This window comes from Ovis aries, chromosome 14 (genome assembly GCF_016772045.2).
Source record: "Ovis aries strain OAR_USU_Benz2616 breed Rambouillet chromosome 14, ARS-UI_Ramb_v3.0, whole genome shotgun sequence".
In the NCBI taxonomy this organism is placed as follows: domain Eukaryota; kingdom Metazoa; phylum Chordata; class Mammalia; order Artiodactyla; family Bovidae; genus Ovis; species Ovis aries.
Genome location: NC_056067.1, coordinates 64,110,518 through 64,135,629, shown reverse-complemented (window position 1 = coordinate 64,135,629; position 25,112 = coordinate 64,110,518). Strand labels below are relative to the sequence as shown.

The window sequence follows — 25,112 nt, the reverse complement described above, 5'->3', positions numbered from 1 at the left end:
GACCAGCAGTCTGTTTGCTCTGTCGGAGCCTCACAGACTCTTTATTCGTCTCCTCTCTCATCATCCTATTAAGACCTCTGGACACACCCCCGCCCTGAAGGCGGTGGTTGTTTTCCAGCTGCTAAGTTGTGTCCAACTTTGTGACCCCATGGACTGCAGCACACCAGGCCTCCCTGTCCATCACCAACTCCGGGAGTTCACTCAAACTTATATCCATCCAGTCAGTGATGCCATCCAGCCATCTCATCCTCTGTCGTCCCCTTCTCCTCCTGCCTTCAGTCTTTCCCAGCATCAGGCTCTTTTCCAGTGAGTGCGTTCTTATCAGGTGGCCAAAGGATTGGAGCTTCAGCGTCATCAGTCCTTCCAATGAATATTCATGACTGATCTCCTTTAGGATGGACTGGTTGGATCTCCTTGCAGTCCAGGGGACTCTCAAGAGTCTTCTCCAACAGCACAGTTCAAAAGCATCAATTCTTCCGCGCTCAGCCTTCTTCATGGCCCCACTCTAGGACAGGTATTCACACCAGTGGCCTCCAGCTGATCTGGGAGATTTCATTTACATCAGCTGGGTTTTAATTAGAACCCCATCTCTGCATCCCTCTCCTAGCCAGGGCGACTTACACCTGGAAGAGAAGGACTCCTGGATCACCTGCGGCAGGTGGCTTCGGCGGAGGGGGCGGGACAGCCGCGGACAGACCTGATAGGAGCTGGAGGGCCCCGGGGCTAATCACGGGCTGGGGAGGGGTGGGGCGTCTGCCTTCCAGAAACTTGCAAGAGCTGAGAAGACAGCTTGGTGAGTGAGGTCTCCTTACACTGGCTTTTTATTTCTTTTCTTTTTTTAAACAGCTTTGTTGATGGATTTAAAGGTAAGGGGGGAAAAACCCAGCTATATTGAGGTATAATTAAATACGAAAAAAAAGAGAAAAAACACCAACCCACAGCACGCAAACATTTAACAAGCAGCTTAATGAGTGTGGACACAGACAAGGGGAGACGTAGCCAGAACCTCCAAGAAGTTTTTTGCAGGGTCTGTGTGTGTGGCGGGAACATTTAACATGAGGCGGACCCTCTTACAATTTTCAGGGTACGAAAGCGTATTGATGACTGGGGGCCCTTTGCTGTAGGGCGCATCCCCAAACTAATTCCTTTTGCATGACTTGCACTTAGTCTGGGAGATACATGGTGATACAATAGGCTCTTAGCCTTAAAAAGGAAGGAAAAAATGAAGTGTTAGTTGCTCAGTCGTTTCTGACTGTGCGACCCCATGGACTGTAGCCCGTCAGGCTCCTCTGTCCATGAGATTTCCCACAAAAATGCTGGGGCGGGTTACCGTTTCCTCCTCCACGGATCTTGTCGACCCAGGGGTGGAACCCGGCTCTCCTGCATTGGGAGGCGGATTCTTTACGGCTGAGGCCCCTGGGAAGCCCTCCTTGTGGAAGGGAGAGGTCAGTAAGCGCAGCAAAACAAGGCAGGCGGGCTGCGCGGAGAAAACGGCGCGTGGCTGGATCCGGCTGCGCGAAGCGGGTGACAGTCGCGGTGCCCGGCCTCCGCTGTCTGTTTCCGCAGGAGCTGTTCCTGCTGCGGCTGGAGACCTCGCTCCCGGGCCGATGGCTTCCCCTGCCGGCATTCCTGGGCACGATGGTGCCCGTGACCAGCTGCTGTCCCACCTGAGGCGCTTGGATCCCTGGCAGCTGGAGGACTTCAAACTCGGCCTGCAGTGCCCGGAGCTGCTGCCGGCGGGCGCCCGCTGGATCCCCTGGGCAGACCTGAGAGCCGCGGGCCCCGCCGACCTGCTCTGCCTGCTGGAGGAGTGCTACCCCGGGAGGCGGGCGTGGGAGGCGGCCCTCCGCGTCTTTCAGAACCTGAGGCTGAGCTCGCTGTGCGAGCGGCTGCGAGCAGAGCTGCACGGTGAGCGGGCGGCGGGCGCGCTGCCGGGCGTTTGTGGGGTCCTCCCTGACTGCGGGGCCCCCCTGAGCGGCAGCCTCCCTGACGGGCTGTGGGAGTCCGGCGCCCTGGCCCGGGAGCGGGTGGTGATGGAAAGAAAGCGCCAGGAGGGAGCTGGAAGTTCAGCTCTGTTACCAGGCAGCTGTCGTTTCAAAAATCTTCACTTCTTACCCATTCTTGGCTGTGCTCCGTCGTCACTGCTGCGCCCGGGCTTTCTCTAGTTGCAGTCAGCGGGGCGTCTCTGGTTTCCGAGCGCGGGCCGAGGTGCACGCGGGCTCCCCCGGCCTCCAGAGCACCGCCGCAGGAGTTGAGCAGGAGTGCATTTGCGCCACAGCCTGTGGGATCTTCCCAGACCAGGGACTGAACTGGTGTCTCCTGCGTTGCAAGGCAGATTTGTAGCCACTGGGCCACACAGGGCAGCCCTGCCTTTTTTTTTTTTTTTTTAAAAGCTTATTTAGTTATTTGAGTTTCCCCAGTGGCTCAGTGGTAAAGAATTCACCAGCCGATGCAGGAGACACAGGAGATTCAGGTTCAATCCCTAGTCTGGGACGATCCCCTGAAGAAGGAAATTGCAACCTACCCAATATTCTTGCCGGGGAAATCCCGTGGGCTACAGTCCACGGGGTCTCACAGAGTCCCACACGCCTGAGTGACTTACCAAGACATCAATGTTCCCTACACGCCCTCCAACATTTATTGCTTGTAGACTTTTCGATAGCCATTCTGACTGATGTGAGCTGATAGCTCATTGTAGTTTTGATTAGAATTTCTTAAATATTTAGCAAAGTGGAGTGTTTCTCTCTTTTTAAAAATTGGAGTATAATTGCTTTCAAGGTTACAATGTACTTAAAAAAAAAACCAGTAGGAGTAAACTTGGAAATTGGCTTCTTGACCGTCTGCCCTGCTTTGAATTCTTTTTCCTGGACTTACTCCAGGACGTTTGTTGATCATGGGTGTTGTTTCCTTACATCCGGGAGGCCAGGTGAATGGTAAGTGCCCATCCGCAGAGGTTTTTCAGGTGTTGTTACCAAACGTGGCCACAAGGCGGCAGCATTTCTCCATGCGCTACTTAATTCCGTTTTTAGTGTCTACTGGAGTCCAGTAGATTTCCCATGTTCTGTTTGCTTTAGGTTTACAGGAAATTGCCTCAGCTATACCTGGACGCTTATATATTCTTCCTGGAGTATTCCCATTTAGGTTATCACAGTGTGTTCGATACACTTCCCTGTGCTATTAAGTAGGTTTTTAAAAATTATCTGTTTGATATATACTAGCGTGTATATTCAGAGAAGGCAATGGCACCCCACTCCAGTGCTCTTGCCTGGAAAATCCCATGGATGGAGGAGCCTGGTAGGCTGCAGCCCATGGGGTCGCTAAGAGTCGGACACGACTGAGCGACTTCACTTTCCCTTTTCCCTTTCATGCATTGGGGAAGGAAATGGCAACCCACTCCAGTGTTCTTGCCTGGAGACTCCCAGGGACGGGGGAGCCTGGAGGGCTGCTGTCTATGGGGTCGCAGAGTCGAACACGACTGAAGCGACTTAGCAGCAGTGCGTATCTGTTAACCAAGCTCTTAATGTATCCCTCCCCCTGGACTTATAATCATCAGTTGCTCTTTTAGTCTGAGTCTGCTTCTGCCTCTAAATGAGTTCATCAGTGTGAATTATCGCTTCTGTCTGTAAGAGCGGCCTCTCTCCGTCTCTGGCTTCGCGCCGTGTGGTAAATCTCTTGGTCCATGCATGCAGCTGCGTTGGCACTTTCCGTTCTTTTTTGACGACTGCGTGTCTTCCAGGGCGTAGGTGGACCCGCTCCTCTTCATTTCTCTACTGACGGACATTCTGCTCTGACGCTGTGTCTCGTATATTGTCAACAGTCCTGCCCTGAAGATTGAGATGCCTGTGTCGTTTTAAACTGATTTTCTCCGGACCTAAGGCAAAGGGTGGGGTTGCCGGATCAGGCGGTTAGTCTGTGCTTAGTGTTTTAAGAGTTCCCTGGTGGCTCAGACGGTAAGGCATCTCCATAGTGTTTTAAGGAATCTCCATACTGCTTTCCTTGGTGCCAGCACCCACCCACGTCCCTCCCGGCCCACAGAGCAGGAGTCGTCCCTGTTTCCCCGCCCTCCGCAGCCATTATCTTTGTAGGTCTTTCAAGGATGGCCGTTCTGAGGGGTGGGCTGATGGTACCTTATTGCCGTTTTGATTGGCATTTCTCTAACAGTGATGCTGAGCATCTTTTCACGTGCTGTATGGCCACCTGGATGCCTTCCTTGGAGACATGTCCATTTAGGTCTTTGGCTCATTTCCCCATTAGGTGGTTCGGTTCGTATTTTCTGATTTGCTCTGCATGAGCTGTTTGCATGCTTCAGAGATGAATTTCTTGTGGGTATCTTCATTTGAAAGGTTTTTTTTTCTCATTCTGAGGCTTGTCTTTTTCTTTATGGCTTTCCCTAGCTGTGCAAATGCTCTTGCCTTTCACTGAGTTTTCTTTTTCATTTTTCTGGGTTGGGCCCCAAAGCCCTGCCTGTGGTTAACGTGAAAACTCACTCTGCCTATACTTTGCCCAAGAGGTTGAGAGCAGTCGTGCCCGCATGGAGGTCTTCAATCGATTTGGGGTTTCTTTTCCTGTCTGGGGTTCGGAAGCGTCCTAACTTCATTCTCTTTTCACTTGTTTAATGACCCTCCACTTAGTCCTCCCTCCTGGCTGTTATCAATTTCCCAGCGTCCGTGCAGGAGGCTTCCTCTTCTCCACACCCTCTCCAGCGTTCATTGTTTGTGGACTTTTTGACAAAGGCCGCTCTGACCAGTGCGAGGCGATGGCTGCCCTTCAGTTCTGGTTTGCATTGCTCTAACGATTTAGCGATGTTGAAGGCTTTTTCATGTGATCTTTAAAAAGCAGTGTGAGTAAAACTAACCTCTTGAAATTTGCCTATTAAACGTCTACTCCGTTTTGAATTCTTTCCCCGGACCTACCCAAGGACATTTGTGTTTCTTTCCATCCATCCTAGCAGGCGTGGTGATATTAAGTGCCCATGAAGTGAAGTGAAAGATGTTCAGTTGTGTCCGACTGTTTGCGACCCCATGGACTATATACTCCGTGGAATTCTCCAGGCCAGAATACTGGAATGGGTAGCCTTTCCCTTCCCCAGGGGATCTTCCCAACCCAGGGATCAAACCCAGGTCTCCCGCATTGCCGGCGGATTCTTTACCAGCTGAGCCACAAGGGAAGCCCAGGAATACTGGAGTGGGTAGTCTAGCCCCTTCTCCAGCGGATCTTCCCGACCCAGGAATCGAACCGGGGTCTCAGGCATTGCAGGTGGATTCTTTCCCAGCTGAGCTGTCAGGGTCAATTGCCCATGAGCACAGGTTTTCCCACTGTAGTTACCAAAAGAGACCACAAGGAGGCAGCATTTTCCCATGCGCAACTTTTTTCTCCTTTTGGTAATATAATTTTTATTTTCTATTGGAGCAGCGTTGATTTCCGATGTGTTTGTTTCAGGCGAACAGGAACTTGACTGAGTTATACATCCATGTGTCTCTTTTTTTTCTCTTCCCATGTATGTTATGACAGTGTGTTCAGTAGATTTCCCTGGGCTAACAGGAGGATAAGAAGTGGTGTGTGTCTGTTAATCCCAGCCTCTTAACGTCTCCCTTCTCCTCCTCCCTTTTTCCCTTAATAATCATAAGTTGGTTTCCTAAGTCTGTGAGTCTGTTTGTAAATGAGTTCACTGGTATGAAGTGATGGCTCTCTCCTGTAAGTGGTCTCTCTCCCTGGCTTCGCTTAGTGAGGTCATCTCTCGCTCCATCCGTGCTGCTCACAGAGGCATTTTTCCCCCCGCTCTTTTTGATGGCTGAGTGTATTCCAGTGTGTGGATGGACCAGGCACTCAGTTTTCGGTCAGTGGATGTTTTGGCCAATGCTCTGCCTAGGGTATTATGAAGAGTGCTGCCCTGAAAATAGGGGTGCACGTATCACTTCAAATTATGATTTTCTGTGGATCTCAGCCAAGGTGTGGGCTTAGATGTGGTAACTCCATGTTTAGTGTATTAAGAAATCTCCGCGCTGTTTTCCTTCCTACATCCGGCCTACAGTGTGGGAGGATTCCATGCGACACTTAATCTTTCCAAAATCTTTTGGAGGATGGCCATTCTGAGCAGTGGGACTGATAGCATCCTGTGTTTTGATTTGCGTTGCTTGAATAATTAGTGATGCAGAGTCTCTTTCCATGGGCTTTTTATCTTCTAATCAGCCCTGTTATGAATTCTCTCCCGATGACTTACCTCGGGATCATTTCTTGAGGGCAGGTGTCATTTCCAGCCCGGCAGGCCTGGTGAATAGTCGGCCCATCAACACCGGTTTTCAAGGGGTTGTTACAGGGAATGGCCACAGGGCGGCAGCATTTCTTCCTGCCCAACTCCGGTTACCTGGGCAACCAGAGCCTCCCGGCGAGTCCTGTTCCTGGGGTGTTAATTAGAATGGAGACACCTAAGGCCTGTGTGTCCTTCTCCTTACCTGTGATCCCCAGACACACCCCAGTTCCTGCCACACCGCTCTGCAGAGGGAGCTGTCCTCAGGCGGGGACCCTAAGGGAGGAGGCTGAACCCCACCCCCAGGACACACGGAGCCCCGGCGACTTTGCGAAGCGCCTCCAGCCCAGAGACCGCACGGCCCTTTGGGGGCGCTGGGCTTGCCTCTGCTGCGGGAGAGACCCCTGGGTCTGGAGACGGTGGGCTCAGGCTGCCGGGAACAGGAAGGCCAGGTCTGGGGAGGAGGAGGGGGGGCGGTGCTCACTGCGGGCACAGCCTGCCCGGCGCCCTCAGCCCCGTCCCGCCTGGGGACCCGCGCCTGCTCAGGCCCCAGGGCTGCGACACCAGCCCGGGTCCCCAAGGCCTGAGGGGACAGGGTCAGCGGCTCTTCTGTCTTTTTCTCTCCCTCCCTCCATGTTTATTTTCAATTGGAGTGAAAAGGTGAGTTATGATGGTGTGGGATTTTTTTTTTTTTTTTGGTGTACAGAAACTTAGTTCATTTATACATAGACATATGTACTCTTTTCTGGTTCTCTCCCGTACATACAGAGTGTTGAGTGGGGTTCCTTGTGCTCCGCAGTGGGTCCCTGTGGATTCTTTTATAAATAGTAGTGAGTCTGTGTTCTCTTGCCTGCTGATCTCTCCCTGCCGCACACCTTTCCCTTTGGTAGCCGTCGTGTGTGAGGCTGTTTCCGTTTCCTAAGCAAGGTCATGTGTATCCACGTTGAGATTCCAGCTCTCAGTGATATTGCATGGCGCTTGTCTTTCCTCTTCTCCTGGCCTCGCTCCGTGTGGTCTCCGCTTCGCTTCCCCACGGCTGAGCGTGGCGTCTCTCGTCCGTTCTTGCGGCGGGCGGACGCCGCCTTTTGTCCGCGCGCCCCCTCCTTTGTCCAGCCCTCTGTCCTCTGCAGTCAGGTTGCTCCTGCATCTTGGCTGTTGGACGTGGTGCCGCCGTGACCGTCGTGGTGCGGGCGTCCTTAAAGTTTTGGGTTCTCTGGATCTACGCTTGGGTGTGGGGTGGCTGCGTCCGTGTATGGTGGGTGTTTAGCTGTCTCCTGCTCCCGTGTGGGAGCTGGTGATGGACGTGATGGATCAGTACATTACAGAACCCGGTAGACGGTGAGCAATGCAGGGGAGAGGAAAGAAGGGGGAAGGGCTGGGGAGGGGAGGGGAGGGCGAGTAGGGGCCGAGGAAGGCGCGTGGTGAGGAAGGCGTGTGATGCATTCTTAACAGGACCACCAACTACCTTTTTTTTTTTTTTTGCTTTTACAGTCGGTGGGGGCCAGATATTTTTCTTTTCTTTTTAAAACCGTCTTTCTGGGAGTATAGCTGCTTACAGTGCTGTCGGTTTCTGCTGCGCAGCAGGGCGAGGCAGCCGTCTGTGCACTTAGACCCTCTTGGACTCCCCTCGGTCGCCGAGAGCGCTGAGCGGAGCTCCCTGCGGGCGGCAGGTTCTCATTAGGCGCCTGTTTGCGCGCAGCCTCCACAGTGTGTCACCGTCTCCCAGCCCCCCACCCCGCCCCTCTTGGTGTCCGTAGGCTTCTCCTCGTCTGTGTTGTGTTTCTATTTCTGCTTTATAATTAAGATCATCTCTGCCAGTTTTTTCAGACTCCACATATATGTAATTCATGAACAATATGTGTATTTCTCTTTCTGACTTACCACACTCTGACACACTGTAGGTCCACCCAGGTCGCCAGGCACCAAGAGGTGAGCAGAGACTCCGAGGGGATGGAGTGAGCCAAGCGGAAATGGCGGGGGTGGCGGGTTGGGGTGCGGGGGGGAGGGAAGCATTCCAGACCAGGTGGGGGATGCTGGCTGCATCCAGGGCCCCAGGAAGTGGGTTTTTTTTTTAATAATTAAAAAATAATTAACTGAAAGATAATTACTTTACAGACTTGTTTTCTGTCAAACCTCAACATGAATTGGTCACAGGTATACACATGCCCCTCCCTCTTGAAGCTCCCTCCCATCTCCCCGCCCACCCCACCACCCCACCCCTCTAGGTTGATATGGAGCCCCTGTTTGAGTCTCCTGAGCCATGCAGCAAATTCCCGTCGGCTGTCTCTTTTGCGCACAGGAATGGACATTTCCGTGTTACTCTCTCCGTGCGTCTCCCCCTCTCCTCCCCTCTCCCTGTGCCCACAGGGGTGCGCTTTCAACATGAGCTGCGGCTTTGCAAAGGAGCATGTCTCCAGTGTGGTCAGGTTGGTAAGCTGGAAGGTATGACGTTCAGTCTCTTTAATCCCACGTCTGGCAGAGAAACGGTTGGTTCTGCTGAGATCACCCGTGGTTCTGAGCTTGTTTTCCAGCCGGGCAGAATCTCAGCATCCCAACCTCACTGTTTCATTTCAGAAATGTCACAGGTGGGCAGACTCCAAGACCCAAACCAGGAAGAACCAGCGGCGCTGGAAGAGACAGGTTTGTAGACTACTTCGCGATGATCGCAGACAAGCTGCTCGGTGGAACGTGCATTCCACGCGTTCTACTTTTGCCCCTGCCTTGAAATTGCCTTCCAGTTACAGTGTGCCAGAAACTAGCCGACCTGACCTTCCGATCAAGCCTGGAAGAGCAACAGGTCACCATTAGCCGGACATTCTCACCGGGTCCCCTCTAAGGGGTTAGGTACAGCGTCCGTCTCTGGACTTTGCGCTGCAGTGATAGGTAGCTGTATTTTATTTTTTACACAGTTGTAACAGGTTGCATTGTATTTACAGGTTTTTTTGAAAAAAATTATTAGGTATATTCCCCGTGTGGTACACAGCATCCTTGTAGCCTGTCTTAGGAACAGTAGTTCGTACCTCCCCTCCCCCACCCCCTATAGTGCCCCTCCCCTCCCCCACCGGGCAACCACAAGTTTGTTCTGTGTCTGAGTCTTTTCTGTTATAGTCACTAGTTTGATTTTTTTTTAGATGTCACATATGAATGATATTGTATGTAGGTCTGACTTAGTTCATTTAGTAAAGCGTGTCCAAGCCCATTCCATATTGCTGCCGGTGGCTTTGTATTCTTTTCATAGCTGAGTGATAGTCCACCACACACACACACACACAGGCACACACGCTCCGGGTCTTTGTTGTCCATTTGTCTGTGAATGGACGTCTAGGGTGCTTCTGCATCCTGGCTGTTGTAAATAGCGCTGCTGTGAACGCTGGGATGCCTGTGTCTTTTCCGACTGTGGCTTTCTTCAGATATATGACCGGAAGTGGGCATGCGGTAGTTTTTTTTTTTCCTTTTTTTAAGGAACCTGCACACTCTTCTCCTTAGTGGCTGCACCAGTTTCCATTCCCCGGCCACAGTGCAGGAGGGCTCCCTTGTCTCCACACACTCTCCAGCATTTATTTCTCGTGGACTTTATGATGGCTGTTCTGACCAGTGTGAGGTGATACCTCATTGTAGGGGTTTGTTTTTTGTTTTTTGTTTTTTTTTTTGAGTTTTTCATTTCATATTGGAGTACAGCTTCCCCTCTGGCTCCGGGGTAAAGAATCTGCCCGCCAGTGCAGGAGACTAGGGTTCGATCCCTGGGTGTGGACGATCCCCTGGAGAAGGAAATGGCAACCCACTCCAGTATTCTTGCCTGGAGAATCCCCTGGACAGAGGAGCCTGGTGGGCGACAGTCCACGGGGTTGCAAAGAGTCAGACACGACTTAGCAACTCTAGAGCGACCACAGCGGATCAACAATGCTGTAACAGTTTTAAGTGGACCGCGAAGGGACTCAGCCTACTATACCTGTATCCATTCTCCGCCCAAACCTGGCTCCCACCACCCTGTAGTTCCGACCTGCGACTTGCGTTTCTCTGGTCCTTAGCGATGCTGAGCATCATCTCAGGCGCCTCTGGGCCGTCTGTGTCTCCTCCCTTCCCTTTCAGCCCACAGAAGAAGATACAGGGAGAGGCTGAGGACCCGGATCCTGGCCCTGTGGGACCGCACGCCCTGGCCCGAGGACCACATCTACCTGCGGGACGTGACGCAGCGGGAGCACGCAGAGCTGCGGGGCCTCCTGCACCCGCGGGGGGCCGGGGCGCCGCCCCTCACCGTGCTGCTCGAGGGCGCGGCTGGCGTGGGCAAGACCACCCTGGCCACCAAGCTGGTGCTGCACTGGGCGGAGGGCGTCCTCTTCCGGGGCCGCTTCTCCTACGTTTTCTACATCAGCGGCCACCGGCTGGCCGAGCTCGGCGACACCAGTTTCGCCGGCCTGCTGGCCCTGGACTGGCCGGACTCGCAGGTCCCCGTGGAAGAGCTCAGGGCGCACCCCGAGCGGCTGCTGTTCGTCATCGACGGCGCGGAAGAGGTGATCCTGGGCTCCGACGGCTCCGCCAGCCAGCCCAGCGCCGACTGGTACCAGGAGCTCCCGGCGGCCAGCATCCTGGTCCGCCTGCTGAAGAGGGAGCTGGTCCCCGAGGCGACCTTGCTCGTCACCGCCGGGCCCCCTGGGGGCCGCGCCCTCCGGAGGCTGCTGCTCAGCCCGTGCTGCGTGGACATCCCGGGCTTCACCGAAGGGGACCGCCGGGAGTATCTCCGGAGGTTCCTGGGGGACCCGGACGTGGCCGAGGAGGCCTGGCGCCGGATGCGCGGGTCGGAGACCCTGGTCCGCTCGTGCGCCGCGCCGCTGGCGTGCTGGGCCGTGTGCGCCGGCCTCAAGCGGCAGCTGGCCGCCAGCCCGGCCTCGGCACCGGCGCCGGGCGCGCCCACCCCCACCAGCCTCTACGCCCGCCTCTTCTGCAGCCTCCTCGCGGAGGCGGAGCCGGGTCTGCGGACCGGCAGCTCGGCCGGACAGTGGAGGGCGTTCTGCTCGCTGGCCGCCGAGGGGCTGTGGCTGGCCGCCTTCACCTTTGCGGGAGACGCCCTGGAGCGCCGGCGCCTGGAGGCCCCTTTCATCGACGGTCTGCTGAGGCTGCAGATTCTCCGAAGGGTCAGCGATTGTGAGCACTGCGTGACGTTTGCTCACCGGAGCTTCCAGGAGTTCTTCGGGGCCTTGTTCTACGTGCTCCGGGGGTCCCGAGGCTCGCTGGGCGGGGTCCCCCGGCATCAGGAGATGAGGCGGTGGCTGAACCACGCCTTCGCCGACGCCAACCCCTACTGGCGTCAGACGGTGCGCTTTTTCTTCGGCCTCTTAGGAACAGACCTGGCCGGGCAACTGGAAGAGGCCTTGGGTTGCCAGATGTACCCCGGGGCGGCGGACGAGCTGTTGGACTGGGCGGAGGAGCTGGAGAGGTGCGGCGCCGTCTCGGCGCACTTTGACTTCCTCTGGCTCTTCCAGTGCCTGCATGAGACCCAGGATGAAAACTTGGCCCGGCGGGTTTTGAATCACCTCCCGGAGGCCGATCTGGACATTCAGGGCTGCGAACACCTCCGGGTTTCTTCCTTTTGCCTCAAGCACTGTCAGAAGTTACGAAAGCTGAGGCTCTCCGTCAGCTGCGACCTGGAAAAGAAGAGGACTTCCGGCCTGGGAACTCCGGAGTGAGTGCTGCGGGGGCCCCCCTCCTTACCTGACTTTGGCGCCCCTTCTCAGGCTCTGCCCACGTTCTTCCAGGAAATGCGGGGGGTCTGGTCTGTTGTTGTGTTATCCGTGGTTTGCTGTTTGCTTGTTGAGTCATGCCCCGCTCTTTGAGACCCCACGGACTGCAGCACGCCAGGCTTCTCTGTCCTTTACCATCTCCCGGAGCTTGCTCAAACTCATGCCCACCAGGTCGGGGATGCCATCCAACCATCTCCTCTCTGTCGTCCCCTTCTCCTCCTGCCCCCAGTCCCTTCCAGCATCAGGGTCTTTTCCAGTGAGTCAGCTCTTCGCATCAGGTGGCCAAAGGACTGGGGCTTCAGCTTCATCAGTCCTTCCAGTGAATATTCAGGGCTGATTTCTTTTAGGACTGACCAAGCATCCTAGATCAGCTCCAGTCTGTGAGCACTTTTTCCTGGAGGTTTTCTGTAGGATTCCCTGGGTTCTTAACTCATTTACTCAGGGGTAATTTTTGTATCTCAGACCCTGCATGTTGAAGGTTTATGTACCAGACATCAAGAGATGATATCTACTGTGTCAAACTGGTGCCCGAAACTCAGTGGAGGGGAGTCTGCTATTGTCTCTCAGAGATAAGAAAGCACAGTTCTCTTAGTCCCTGTGGCTCTGAAGTAGCCCGGCCCAGGTCAGTGCCCAGCTCTATTTCAGAGCTCCAGACCGTCCATAAAATGCCCTGTGGCTCTCCTCTGAGCCTGTGTTGGAGCCACAGTGGGGCCAGTGGCGTCACCAAAGTCTTAAAGCTTTCTCTGAGTTTGTCCTCCTGAAAGAATAATATTTTAAAATATTTGAGTTTCATCTGGTTCTTCTCCTGTGACCTTTTCTTATCCTGTCCCTGACACTTCTGGCTTCCTGGCTGGATGATAAGGAAGCTTAGCTGTTCTCCTAAATTCAGGCCCCAGAAATGTTTTCTAAATTATCTTGAAACAGGAGTTGCTGTATATGTTATCAAACCCTTTCCTGTTTAACCCTCAAATTTTCGAGAAGCAGCAGTTCAGTTTTGAGTGAAGACGTTGAAATGCTGAGCAGCTTAATTTCTTTGTGTTGACCTGACTGTGACATCAATAAGGTGCTTGGTTTGGGGGTGTGACGGCAGGAGGAGAAGGGGGCAACAGAGAATGAGATGGTTGGATGGTATCACTGATTGATGGACATGAGTTTCACCAAGTTCTGGGAGTTGGTGATGGACAGGGAGGCCTGGCGTGCTGCAGTCCATGGGGTCGCAAAGAGTCGGGTGTGACTGAGCGACTGAACTGATACTTACTGGTGATCATTTGTCCTGTCCTGGAATCCCTAAAACTTCAATAGGTGACTATTTTGGTGATGTTCAGTAATGGGTCATGTAAGTGCTTTTACTACAGGTGATTTTCCAAAAGTAATCTCAACTTATTATGAGAATTAACAGCCACAACATCATCCCTCACTTTATGCGTGATCATCCTAAGGTGTAAGGAAGTTTCAGACCTCCCTGAAGTGAAGATCTTCTGATGTTGAGATTATTTCTTGCTTCTCTACAGCACAGCTTCTTACTGGCTTTTTTCCCCCTCAGTGGTTTTAAACGCTGTATCAGTATTACTGTTGCTCAGTTGCTAAGCCATAGCCTGTCCAACTCTTTGCGACCCCATGGCCTGCAGCATGCCAGGCTTCCTTGTCCTTTACTATCCCCCAGAGCTTACTCCTTGGAAGGAAAGTTATGACCAACCTAGATAGTATATTCAAAAGCAGAGACATTACTGTGCTGTCTAAGGTCCGTCTAGTCAAGGCTATGATTTTCCCATTGGTCGTGTATGGATGTGAGAGTTGGACTGTGAAGAAGGCTGAGCGCTGAAGAATTGGTGCTTTTGAACTGTGGTGTTGGAGAAGACTCTTGAGAGTCCCTTGGACTGCAAGGAGATCCAACCAGTCCATTCTGAAGGACATCAGCCCTGGGATTTCTTTGCAAGGAATGATGCTGAAGCTGAAACTCCAGTACTTTGGCCACCTCATGCGAAGAGTTGACTCATTGGAAAAGACTCTGATGCTGGGAGGGATTGGGGCAGGAGGAGAAGAGAACGACAGAGGAGGAGATGGCTGGATGGCATCATGGACTCGATGGACGTGAATCTGAGTGAACTCCAGGAGTTGGTGATGGACAGGGAGGCCTGGCGTGCTGTGATTCATGGGGTCGCGAAGAGTCGGACACGACTGAGTGACTGAACTGAACAGTTTACTCAGACTCATGTCCATTGAGTCAATGATGCCATCCAACCATCTCATCCTCTGTCGTCCCCTTCTCCTGCCCTCAATCTTTCCCAGCATCAGGATATCTTCCAATGAGTTGACTCATCAGGTGGCCAAAGTATTGGAGTTTCAGCTTCAGCATCAGTCCTTCTAATGAATATTCAGAACTGATGTCCTTTAGGATGGACTGGTTGGATCTCCTTGCAGTCCCAGGGACTCTCAAGAGTCCAACACCACAATTCAAAAGCATCGATTCCTCAGCGCTCAGCTTTCTTTATAGTCCAACTCTCACATCCATACGCAACTACTGGAAAAACCATAGCCTTGACTAGACAGACCTTTGTCGGCAAAGTGGTGTCTCTGCTTTTCGGGTTGCACACTTTCCTGTTCAGGGCCCCAGTGAGTCCCTAGTGAGGGTGTCTTGCTGCCTCCTGTACTTCACACTCTGGGTGTTGGTTGGGTTTCACCTACTCTCATCAGCGTTCTCTCTTGTTTCCCCCACGAAGGATGAGGGCTGCCGATTTCCAGATGCATCAGTGGGAGGATATTTGCTCGGTGTTTTGCAGCGGGAACCTGAGCGAGCTGGACCTGAGTAACAGCAAGCTTAGCACTGCCTCCATGATGAGACTCTGTCTCAACCTGGGAAACCCACGGTGCAGACTTAAGAAACTGGCGTAAGTGTGAGACGCTCACAATTTGAAGAACACAACTGGAGAATAGCCCAGCTTATTTTATCTTTTGATAACGGTCATAAGTATCTATTAGCCAGAAAGTGAGCTGGGTGCTTAGGAGAATAAAATCAAGGGACTTAGAGTCATGAAGCGCCTACTTAGGCAGAGTCTCCTGAAGTTTTTTAAAAAATGGCCATCTGATGGAGTAAGAAGTGGCAAGCTGGCCAGAGACTTGTCCTTTCTAGAGCAAATTCCTTCAGAGCCATGAACAGCTCAGTAACTGTCATGAATCTTGGCTCTAGAATTAGTGTGTGGCGTTCCCGCGCACGTGGCGCCCTTCATTTCCACTCGGTTTATTTGAGTCTGACCTGTGTGTGTGTGTGTGTGTGTGTGTGTTTAATTGTGCCGAGTTGTGTAGGGATCAGCCATAGTTACACGTCCATCCGCCTCCTGCCGCCCCGCTCCCTCCGCCATCGCGGAAGCGGCTCGCCAGCAGCTCGTGACCCGCCCCCAGCCTTAGCCGACCCGCCCCTCCCTCTCCTTCCCCCTCTGTTTCCACAATTCTCTGCATCTCCATCGCGGCCTGTAGATAGGTTCATCCGCACCATCTTTCTCGATTCCATATACGTGCGTTGATAGGCAGTATTTGTTTTCCTCTTTCTGACTTTGTATAACAGGCTCTAGGTTCATCCATTTCGCTAGAGCTGACTCAAATGCATTGCTTTTCACGGCTGAGTGACATTCCGTTGTATGAACGGCCACACCTTCCTTATCCATGCATCTGTCGCTGGACACCCAGGTTGCCTCCGTGTCCTGGCTATTGCAGACAGCACTGCGGTGAACCCCTGGGGACCCGACCCTCTAATAATTTGGCTCTAGGGCCCCCGGGCGTCAGGAGTTCTGGCGCATGGGCTTAGTGGCCCTGCAGCGCGTGGGATCCTCCTGGGTCAGGGATTGAACCTGTGTCCCCTACATAGGCGGGCAAATTCTTAACCTCTGGACCACCAGGGAAGTCCCAGAACAGTTACTTCTTGCCCTTGTGGAGCTTAGGGTTAGGAGCTTACGTTATGGCGGAAAAACAAAGTTTTTTTTATTTTATTTTAAAGATTGTGTGTGTGTGTGGACCACTTTTAAAGTCTTTATTGAATTTGTTGCGGTACTGCTTCTGTTTTTTTTTTTTTTTTTTTTAATTTTTTTCGCGGGAAGGCCTGTGGGTTCTTAGCTCTCCAGCCAGGGACTGCACCCACACCCCTTGCACTGAGAGGCAGAATCTTAAACACTGGGCCCCCAGGGAAGTCCCTGGGGAAACAGACTTCAGTGTTCATGAGATGGGGACTTCTCCCAAAGCAGAAGGAAGCCAGTTCAGCAACTCCCCAACCCCGTCTCGCTGCGACCCCGCGGACTGCAGCCCGCCAGGCTCCTCTGTCCTTGAGATTCTCCAGGCAAGAATTCTGGAGTGGGTTGCCATTTCCTCCTCCAGGGGATCTTCCCAACCCAGGGATCGAACCTGCATCTCCTGCATTGGCAGGGGGATTCTTTACCACTGAGCCACCTGGGAAGCCCACAGACGCACCAAAGCAGATAATCAGGCAGCCGGTGGGAAGCTGCTGCGTCGCTCAGGGAGCTCAGCCCGGTGCTCTGCAATGACCTAGCGGGTGGGGTGGGGCGGGAGGCGGGAGGAGGGTTCACAGGGAGGGGCCTGTGCACGTGCCGGCGGCTGGTTCCTGTTGCTGTATGGCAGAGACTACACAACACGGGAAAACGATTGTCGTCCAATTAGAACTGGAAACCGAGTGCTATTCAGCGCCACGACTCCCCTCAGTGTCTGGGTTCCTCTTGTATCAGTCCCTCGCCCTGGCGGTTGGGTGTGTGTGCTGGAGAAGGCAATGGCACCCCACTCCAGTACTCTTGCCTGGAAAATCCCATGGATGGAGGAGCCTGGTAGGCTGCAGTCCATGGGGTCGCGAAGAGTCGGACAGGACTGGGCGACTTCCCTTTCACTTTTCACTTTCATGCATTGGAGAAGGAAATGGCAACCCACTCCAGTGTTCTTGCCTGGAGAATCCCAGGGACGGGGGAGCCTGGTGGGCTGCCATCTATGGGGTCCCACAGAGTCGGACACGACTGAGGCGACTTAGCAGCAGCAGCAGTGTTGGAAAGATGAGCTGCGGGAGCGTCTCCCCTCCAGCGCTCCGTCCCTGCGTCTCTCTGCAGCTGGAAGTCCGTGTCCCCTGTGGAGGGTCTGAGGAAGCTTGGCCTTCTGCTTCATGGTAACCGGCACCTGACCCACCTGGACCTGAGCTCCAACATCCTGCGTGCCGCCGTGTCCCCGGGTGTGTTCAGGATGCTGGGGCACTCGGCCTGCAGCCTCAAGTATCTGTGGTGAGTCTCTGCGTTCCAGGCCTGTCCCCAACATCACGCGGGTTTGAAGACTCACTGGGGGGGCTGGAGTCAACATTGCAGGAAAAGGATGCCAAGGCTAGCAAAGGGGGAGAATGCACGGGGGTGGAGCACGCGTGCTAAGGTGTTTCGGTCGTGTCCGATTCTTTCTGACCCCATGGACTGTAGCCCGCCAGGCTCCTCTGTCCCTGAGGATTCTCCAGGCAAGAATCCTGGAATGGGTTGCCATTTCCTCCTCCAGGGCATCTTCCCGACCCAAGGATCGAACCCAGGTCTCCTGCATTGGCAGGCGGGTTCTTTACTGTCTGAGCCGCCAGGGAAGCCCCGGGTCTCTCTGATAGGTTGGAGTCCTGTGGCCTGAGCGCTGAGGTTTGCCATCAGCTCTTCATGGAACTCGGCAGGAACTCGAGTCTGAGGTTCCTCAGCCTTGCAGACAACAACCTCTCCCACGTTGAGCTGGAGAGACTGCGGGAGCCCCCTGGGACAGCCACCTGTGCCCTGAAGGAGCTGTCGTAAGTCGCCCTGCTTCGGCAGAAAGCCCTTCCTTGCAGGATTGCAGGGCAGAGTGGGGGTGTCAGTGGGGCTGCGTCTGGGGCGCCTCGGGGACCTCCGTGTTGTCTCCCTACCCCCTACAAGGGTCTCGTCACCCTCATGCCGCCTCTCCCCTCTCCCCTCAGGCCCCATCTCTGCCACCCCTCCCCTCAGGGCCCTGGCTCGGCTACCTCTCCCCTCGGGGCCCGTCTCAGCCGCCTCTCCCCTCTCCCCTCTCCCCTTGGGGCCCCTTCTCAGCCAGCTTCGCTCTCACCTTGTCTTGGCCGTCTTGACCATCAGCTGCTTTTGTCTCTTTCGTCTCACCTCCTCAGGCCTCTGCCAGCCTCCTCCAAACAGGCTGCTTTTCACCCAGGGGCGATTTTGTCCTGCCAGGGACGTGAGGCAGTGTCTGGACCCGGGCTTGGTTTTCACATGTGGGGAGGAGAGTTTGCTCTTGGCATCTAGTGGGTCAGGACCAGCTGTGATCAGAGCCTCCGGAGCCCTGGAGCGCGTGTGCTCAGTTGCATCCAACCGTTGGTCGCTCTCTGCGGCCTCTGTCCGTGGGGTTCTCCAGGCGAGAAGACTGGAGTGGGTTGGCCGTTTCCTCCTGCGGGGGATCTTCCTGAGCCAGGGATTGAACCCGGGCCTCCTGCAATTGGCAGGTGGATTCTTTACCGCTGAGCCACGGAGCCTTGGAGGGGGCCCCCAATCGAGAATGATCTGGCCCAACGGTCAGCAGGACTGAAATGGATAAATCTTTTTTTTTAAACGTTTAATTTTGTAGTGGGGTATAGCTGATTAGCAAACAATGTTGTGTGAGTTTCAAGTGAACAGAAAAGAGACTCAGCCGAACATGAATATGCATCTGTTCTCCCCCAAGCTCCCCTCCCTTCCAGGCTTCCACGGAGCAGAGTTCCCTGTGCTTACAGCCGCTCCTTGTTGGTGCTCTATGTTAAATACAGCCGTGTGCCCACGTCCATCCCAAACTCCCTAACTATCCCTTCCCCCACCCTCCCGCCCTAGAAACTATAAGTTCATTCTCTGAGTCTGTGGGTATCCTTTTAAATTAAAAATTTTTTTGATACATATTTTATCTTTTTAAATTTTTAAATTATGAAAATATAAACAGGTTTGGAAAACACAGAACAAAGTTACATATGGTTCCATTATATGTTACAGTTGTTTAAGTAGATAAATGAAGATTTTTAGTTGGAGGTTCAATTTCAAACTCTCAGGAATTAGAGTGAATGTACAGAGAAGCAGAAGAATATAGCAGACCTGAAAAGCATTATGATCTAATTCGACATAATTAAACTTTGTGCAGCTTTGTGAGCCTCCTCCTGTTCCGTAAGATCGTCTGTGAGGATATGAGGACTGTCATGCGGTAGAGAGGTGTTAGCTTTGCCACCTCACTCTCCTCCTTGGTGTTTCTCTTCTTTACCTGACTTGATCTTTGCACAGCCCTGGGCCCCGGGACAGAGAGTTGGGGAGCAGAAAGGGAGCCGGGCGTGCCGGGGCTCACCCGGCGTCTCCCCCGCTGCAGGCTGGAGAAGGGGAACCTGTCAGCGGCTGCCTGTGAGGCCTTGGCCTCACTTCTCACCAGCACCCCCCGCCTGACTCGACTGTGCCTGGGACTGAACCCGCTGGGAAACGAGGGCGTGCGGCTGCTGTGCGGCTCCCTGACTTGGCCAGCGTGCGTCCTGCAGAGACTGGAGTGAGTCCCTCCTGGCTCGGTGTCCGGGGGGACCCTCCGAGGGGCGGCCCCTGGGGGTCCCTTTGCATCCCTGGGCTTCCTAGGTGGCGCTGGTGGTGAAAAACCTGCCTGCCAGTGCAGGAGCCCTGGGTTCCATCCCTGGGTCGGGAAGATGCCCTGGAGGAGGAAACAGCAACCCACGCCAGTGTTCTTGCCTGGAGAATCCCACGGACAGGAGAGCCTGGCGGGCTGCAGTCCATGGGGTCACACAGTCGGACATGACTGAAATGACTTAACACATTTGTATAAAGCTCAAAAAAGCAACACAAAAGATGCTTCTATTTTTTTAACCCAGCCATGAGTGGGTCAGTCTGGGGTGAGAGAGGGTGACAGGCAGGTACCGGGCATGTCCGGGATGGGGCTCAGGGAGGCCCCGCGGGGCGGGAGGGCAGTGTCGCCCCGAGCCGCTGTCCTGAGCGCCCATCTCTGTGCTTCTGGCTGCACAGGCTCTGGTGGTGCCTGCTCGGTGCACCCAGCTGTAGGCACCTGTCGGACGCCCTCTGCCGGAGCCGGAGCCTGACGCACCTGAACCTGAGGAAGAACCACCTGGGAGATGGAGGAGTGAAGCTTCTGTGCGCGGCCCTGGGCCGTGCTTACTGCGCCCTGCAGAGCCTGAAGTGAGTCCCGCCACTGCCTCGAGGAGGGGTGTGTCACTCGGCCTGAGGTCAGCTGGGCTCTGAGTCCTGGGCCCGGTGGCCAGTCCCCAGCGGGCTCTTGGTTTTGCTGGAGGTGGGAATGTGTGGGTGGATGTTGGTGGTGGTGGCAGTTCAGTCGTGTTCGACTCTTTGCGACCCCATGGACCGCAGCACGCCAGGCCTCCCTGTCCATCACCAACTCCCGGAGTTCACTCAGACTCACGTCCATAGAGTCAGTGATGCCATCCAGCCATCTCATCCTCTGTCGTCCCCTTCTCCTCCTGCCCCCAATCCCTCCCAGCATCAGGGTTTTTTCAAATGAGTCAGTTCTTCGCATGAGGTGGCCAAAGTATTGGAGCTTCAGCTTCAACATCAGTCCTTCCAATAAACACCCAGGACTGATCTCCTTTAGGATGGAATATTCTCTGATAGCAACAACGAAAAAAAAAGAAAGAGTCTGGGTGCTCTGGGGGTCAGTGTTGCAGAGAGAAGTCCTGAACACAGACGAGCCTGTCGATGGCCTGAGGGTGGGCGGGGACAGGCTGTTCCTTCTACTTTCTTCCGTTCACGGGTACGTGGGGCGCCCAGGCGTTCAGACCTCCTAACCAGCACCCTCCTCTTTCCAGGGCTCAGGAGAAGCCTGGTTTTGGGGTCGCTTTCTTCCTTAGAAGGCGGGCTGGAACATGCAGAGAGGAAGGGTTCAAGGGTTGCTTTTCCCTCGTTTGTATTTTCTTTTTTTCATCTTGCAGCTTGTCACACTGTTCTCTCACGGTGGCGGGCTGTTGCGAGCTTGCTTACGCCCTCAAGCGCAACGGTCACCTGAAGATTCTGGACGTCGGGAACAATGCCATTCAGGACGAGGGGGTGAGGGAGCTGTGCAGTGTCCTGAAAAGTCCGAGTTGTGTGTTGCAGACACTTGGGTGAGTCAGTGCTTTTTCTTTCTTTTTTTTTGGGGGGGGGTTATCTTTTCGTCCGGTAATACACTGAATTTACAGAAAAGGTGCAAAAGAGGTGCAAAGAATTGCCATTAACTTTTGAACAAGACTCAGTGGTAGTTCACGTTCTGCCTGAAAGATGGATTCTGCAACCTCTCTCCGTCCCCATCTCTCCGTATCTGTAGCATTTGTCATCCAGGCGCCTGTGAGTCTACCCGCTGTGTATACGTCTGTTATCTGTGGATTTATGTGTCAGCTTCTTGCCACCTTTGCTTTGTATTGCTAGCAGCTAGCTAGTATTTCAGGTTTTTGCATTTGAAATGTAGAAATAAGATGGACAAAGTGTAATGAGGGATGGTCGTGTTATTTTTGTCCTTTTCAGGGCCTTATAAATGAACACGTCCACTTTATCCTAAAATTACTTCCTCCACGTTCGGGCAGGCTAAACTTCAGTTTCCTCATCTGTCAGGTGGGGTTTAAGATATCCCCTGCCTTCTACAGGATCGGGATGTGGATTAAATGTTCCCTGTCAACACTTGCAAACTGTCTGGTGTGTGTTAGCAAGTCTGCTTCAGTAGCACGTGAGCTGTGTGCGTGTCTTCAGGGCCCAGCTCTTTTGCGACCCCGTGGACTGTGGCCCGCCAGGTTCCTCTGTCCATGGGATTCTCCAGGCAAGGGTACTGGAGGGGGTTGCCATTGCCTTCTCCAGGGGATCTTCCCCACCCAGGGATCGAGCCCGCGTCTCTGGTGTCTCCCTCGTTGGCAGGCGGATTCTTTACCACTGCGCCGCCTGGGAAGCCCTTCAGTAGCGTGTTTCCCCCTAAATCTGGAGTCCCTTTTGTGTGTAACCCCTCTGTCTTGGAGGACCATCTTTCACGCTTCTGTCCCAACACCCCTAGGTTGGAGAAATGCAGTTTGACGGCTGTTTGCTGCCGGCCGCTGTCCTGTGTTCTCGGAAGCAGTAAAAGCCTGGAGAACCTGAACCTTTTAGGAAACAACCTGGGGCCGGACGGAGTCAGCAGACTGTGGAAGCCCTTGAGAAAGTCGACGTGCAGGCTGCGGAAACTCGGGTAATCCCCGACTCCTACACGGGGAAGTGGCTGTCGGGATGGGGATGAATGGGACGAGGTCCTAGAGCAAACCCACAGTTCAGTTTCCCAGGGCGTTCAGTTTCCTAGGGCGGTTTGGGCCAGCGAACTTCCGGCGTCACGCGTGGTGGTCTGCATCCATGTTGTCCAGTAGCAGAGCCGCTAGCGGCGTGCATGTACCGGACGCTTGAAATGTGGTTCCTGTGGTAGACAAGCTGACTTTTTAGTCTTTAGGCTGAACTAACCAGCCACGTGTGCCTGGGGGTCCCCAGACTGGATGGCGTGGTCCTACGCACTTGGTGCTTTGGGGAGTGAGTCCCCTACTTTTCTCATTCTGGTGCCTGCCGTGTCTCGCTCAGACGGTCACTCAGAGACTTCCTTCCCAGTGCTGACCTTGGGCCGAGCACAAGGGCGTGGCTGTTGGTGTGACACACAGTGCTGGGCCTTCTCATCATGGTGTGTGTTTGTCTTTGGGAGATAAATCCAAGACCCATGATAGCAGGGTTAGCTGCTGTGAATGCTGGGAGGGAAGCCCCGGGTTGTGGTGGTGAGCAGGGCGGTGAGGGAAGGCGTGTCTGGGGGGTCCTGGCGAGGCTGGAGGGATGAACCGTGTGTCTGGCGGGGAAGACAGACAGTGACTGCAGCTGAGGGAGGCATGTGCTCCGAGGAAGTCAGAGAACGTGTGGGGAGCCCCAAGGTTGGACCGGGCTCTGTGTGGCCTTTGGGGGCATTGCAAGAAGCGCATTTGAGTTTTTAAACTTTTTATTTTGTGTTGGAGTACAGCCGATGAACGATGTTGTGACAGTCTCAGGTGGACAGCGAAGGGACTCCGCCATCCACATAGATACACCCATTCTCCCCGACTCCCCTCCCATCCAGCCTGCCACGTGATGCTGAGCAGAGTTCCCTGCGTCTGCAGCAGGGCCTTGTTTCCCATTTTAAACACAGCCGTGTATGCATGTCCATCCCAGACTCTATTTTTTTGCCACTGGCAACTGTGAGTTCGTTTGAAAGAAGAGCATTTAATTAGAATGCTTCCCACCTTGTTTAATATCCTGGAGATGAGGTCAGAAAGATAAGCTGTGGTTTTACTTTTATTTTTTTTGAGAAAGACCTTAAACGAAGCATGTTTTAGCAGGAATCCTCTTCAATACCAGGGAACCTTGCCCACTTTGGGAAGTTGGTCAAAAGCTGTACATTGAGGATTTCGTATTATCAACTTCATAACTAAGACACACGTTAAAAGGTTTTATTGGGTCTAGTTGCTTTACCGTGTTGCTAGTCTCTGCTGTGCTGTGCAGCAACATGTATCGGCCGTCTGCTACCTGCATCCCCTCTATTTTGCATCTCCTTTCCATTTAGGTGGCTCAGAGGGTAACGCGTCCGCCTGCAACGCAGGAGACCTGGGTTCGATCCCTGGGTCAGGAAGATCCTCTGGAGAAGGAAATGGCAACCCACTCCAATACTCTTGCCTGGAAAATCCCATGGACAGAGAAGCCTGGTAGGCTACAGTCCATGGGATCGCAAAGAGCCGGACACGACTGAGCGACTTCACTTTCACCTTCCCATTTAGGTTGCCAGAGTATTGAGTAGAGTCCCGTGTGCTGTGCAGGGGGTTCTCCTTAGTCACCGATTTTATACGTAGTATCAAGAGTGGATATGTGTCGGTTCCAATCTCCCCATTCCTCCCACCCCCTCTACACCCCCCCTTTATGTCTATATGTCTGTTCTCAATGTCTGTGTCTCTACTTCTGCTTTGTAAATAAGGCTGTATACACAGTATTTTTCGGATTCCACATATCTGCATTAATATATGGCATTTGTTTTCCGCTGACTTACTTCACTCTGTCTGACCGTCTCTAGGTCCTTCCACGTCTCTGCAGATGCTCCGTCACACGTTTAAAAATGGAAGTACGGCTGATGTATAACTGCGCTGCTTTCCGGTGTAAAGCAGAGTGATTCAGCTATGCGTTCCGTGTCGATTATATCTGCTCTTTTCTACTCTCATTCCTTTCCCTCATGGGTTATTACCAAATGTTGGGTCTAGTTTTCTGTGCTTTCCTTTGTGGTTGTGCTTTTCATTGGAATGCCCTGTCTTAGGTTTGTTTCATCATCTTTCCTGGGGATTTCCTGTCTGTGGAAAGGCACTCCAGTGCCTTGGAATCTCTGCGTGAAGCTGGAGGTAGAGAGAGATGCGTGGGACGTAGAAGTCAGCCTCTCTGGGGCGCCCATCGTAGCATCCCATCCTGTCTCCATCTCCTCTCCTTCTGTCTCTGCTTTTGCAGGCTCGAAAAAGACTTGTGCTCTGCAGTCAGTGCCGAGTTGGAGAAACTGCATGAGAAGGGGTGCTCTTTGCGAGTCACGTCTCAGTGGGACTTTAATGACCCTGAAGAGAGATGGTGGTGGTGACCCAGGGAGACGACACCGCAGGTTTACCGCGGCCCGTCTGGGAGAACAGCCTCCCGGACGCGTGTGTCGCTCAGGAATTTCCGTTCATGGGGACGAATGAGCCGTCGCCTCCAGAATGCCCCTTCAGCCTGTGACAGGCAGCAGGTTAAATGCCCAGTCTCCCGAATCCTCACCCAAGTCTGTATTTGGCCCAAGATCCCTCATGGGCTCGCCTGTAAGTGTTTTTTTCCCTCACTGGTGTAATAATTTAAATTCTTGGGGCCATTAAGAGGATTAAATAAAGCAAAGGATATAAAAAAATGTCTTGAGGAAATTGAAAACTTCATTTCTCATGGACTGAGAGGTGGGATAGATGTAGGTATAATTCCCTAATTATAATACTGTGATGAAATTTGCCTGATGACAACTTGACGGATTCTTTTTTGTTTGACAAATTGTATTTCTTCTTCAGCACTTTGTCTTGTGTTGGAGTACAGCTGATTAACAATGTT

General features: G+C 53.5%; 1 protein-coding gene across 1 annotated transcript; it reads left to right on the top strand.

The window, feature by feature from the left end:
• The first annotated feature begins 755 nt into the window (after positions 1–755).
• NLRP13 (NLR family pyrin domain containing 13) lies at positions 756–24,961 on the top strand. The gene is made up of 12 exons (XM_042232565.2): positions 756–793; positions 1,567–1,908; positions 8,822–8,887; positions 10,337–11,927; positions 14,706–14,873; positions 17,085–17,252; positions 17,612–17,782; positions 19,345–19,515; positions 20,001–20,171; positions 20,939–21,109; positions 22,024–22,194; positions 24,498–24,961. Exons 2-12 carry the CDS (start codon positions 1,608–1,610, stop codon positions 24,619–24,621), a joined length of 3,273 nt encoding a protein of 1,090 aa, XP_042088499.1. The 5' UTR covers positions 756–793; positions 1,567–1,607; the 3' UTR covers positions 24,622–24,961.
• Positions 24,962–25,112: the final 151 nt, after the last annotated feature.

Coding starts and splice junctions, on each gene's coding strand:
- NLRP13 (XM_042232565.2), top strand. CDS start 1,608: ATGGCTTCCCCTGCCGGCATTCCTGGGCACGATGGTGCCCGTGACCAG. Junction 1,909..8,821: donor GCTGCGAGCAGAGCTGCACG/GTGAGCGGGCGG, acceptor GTTTCATTTCAG/AAATGTCACAGGTGGGCAGA. Junction 22,195..24,497: donor TGCAGGCTGCGGAAACTCGG/GTAATCCCCGAC, acceptor CTGCTTTTGCAG/GCTCGAAAAAGACTTGTGCT.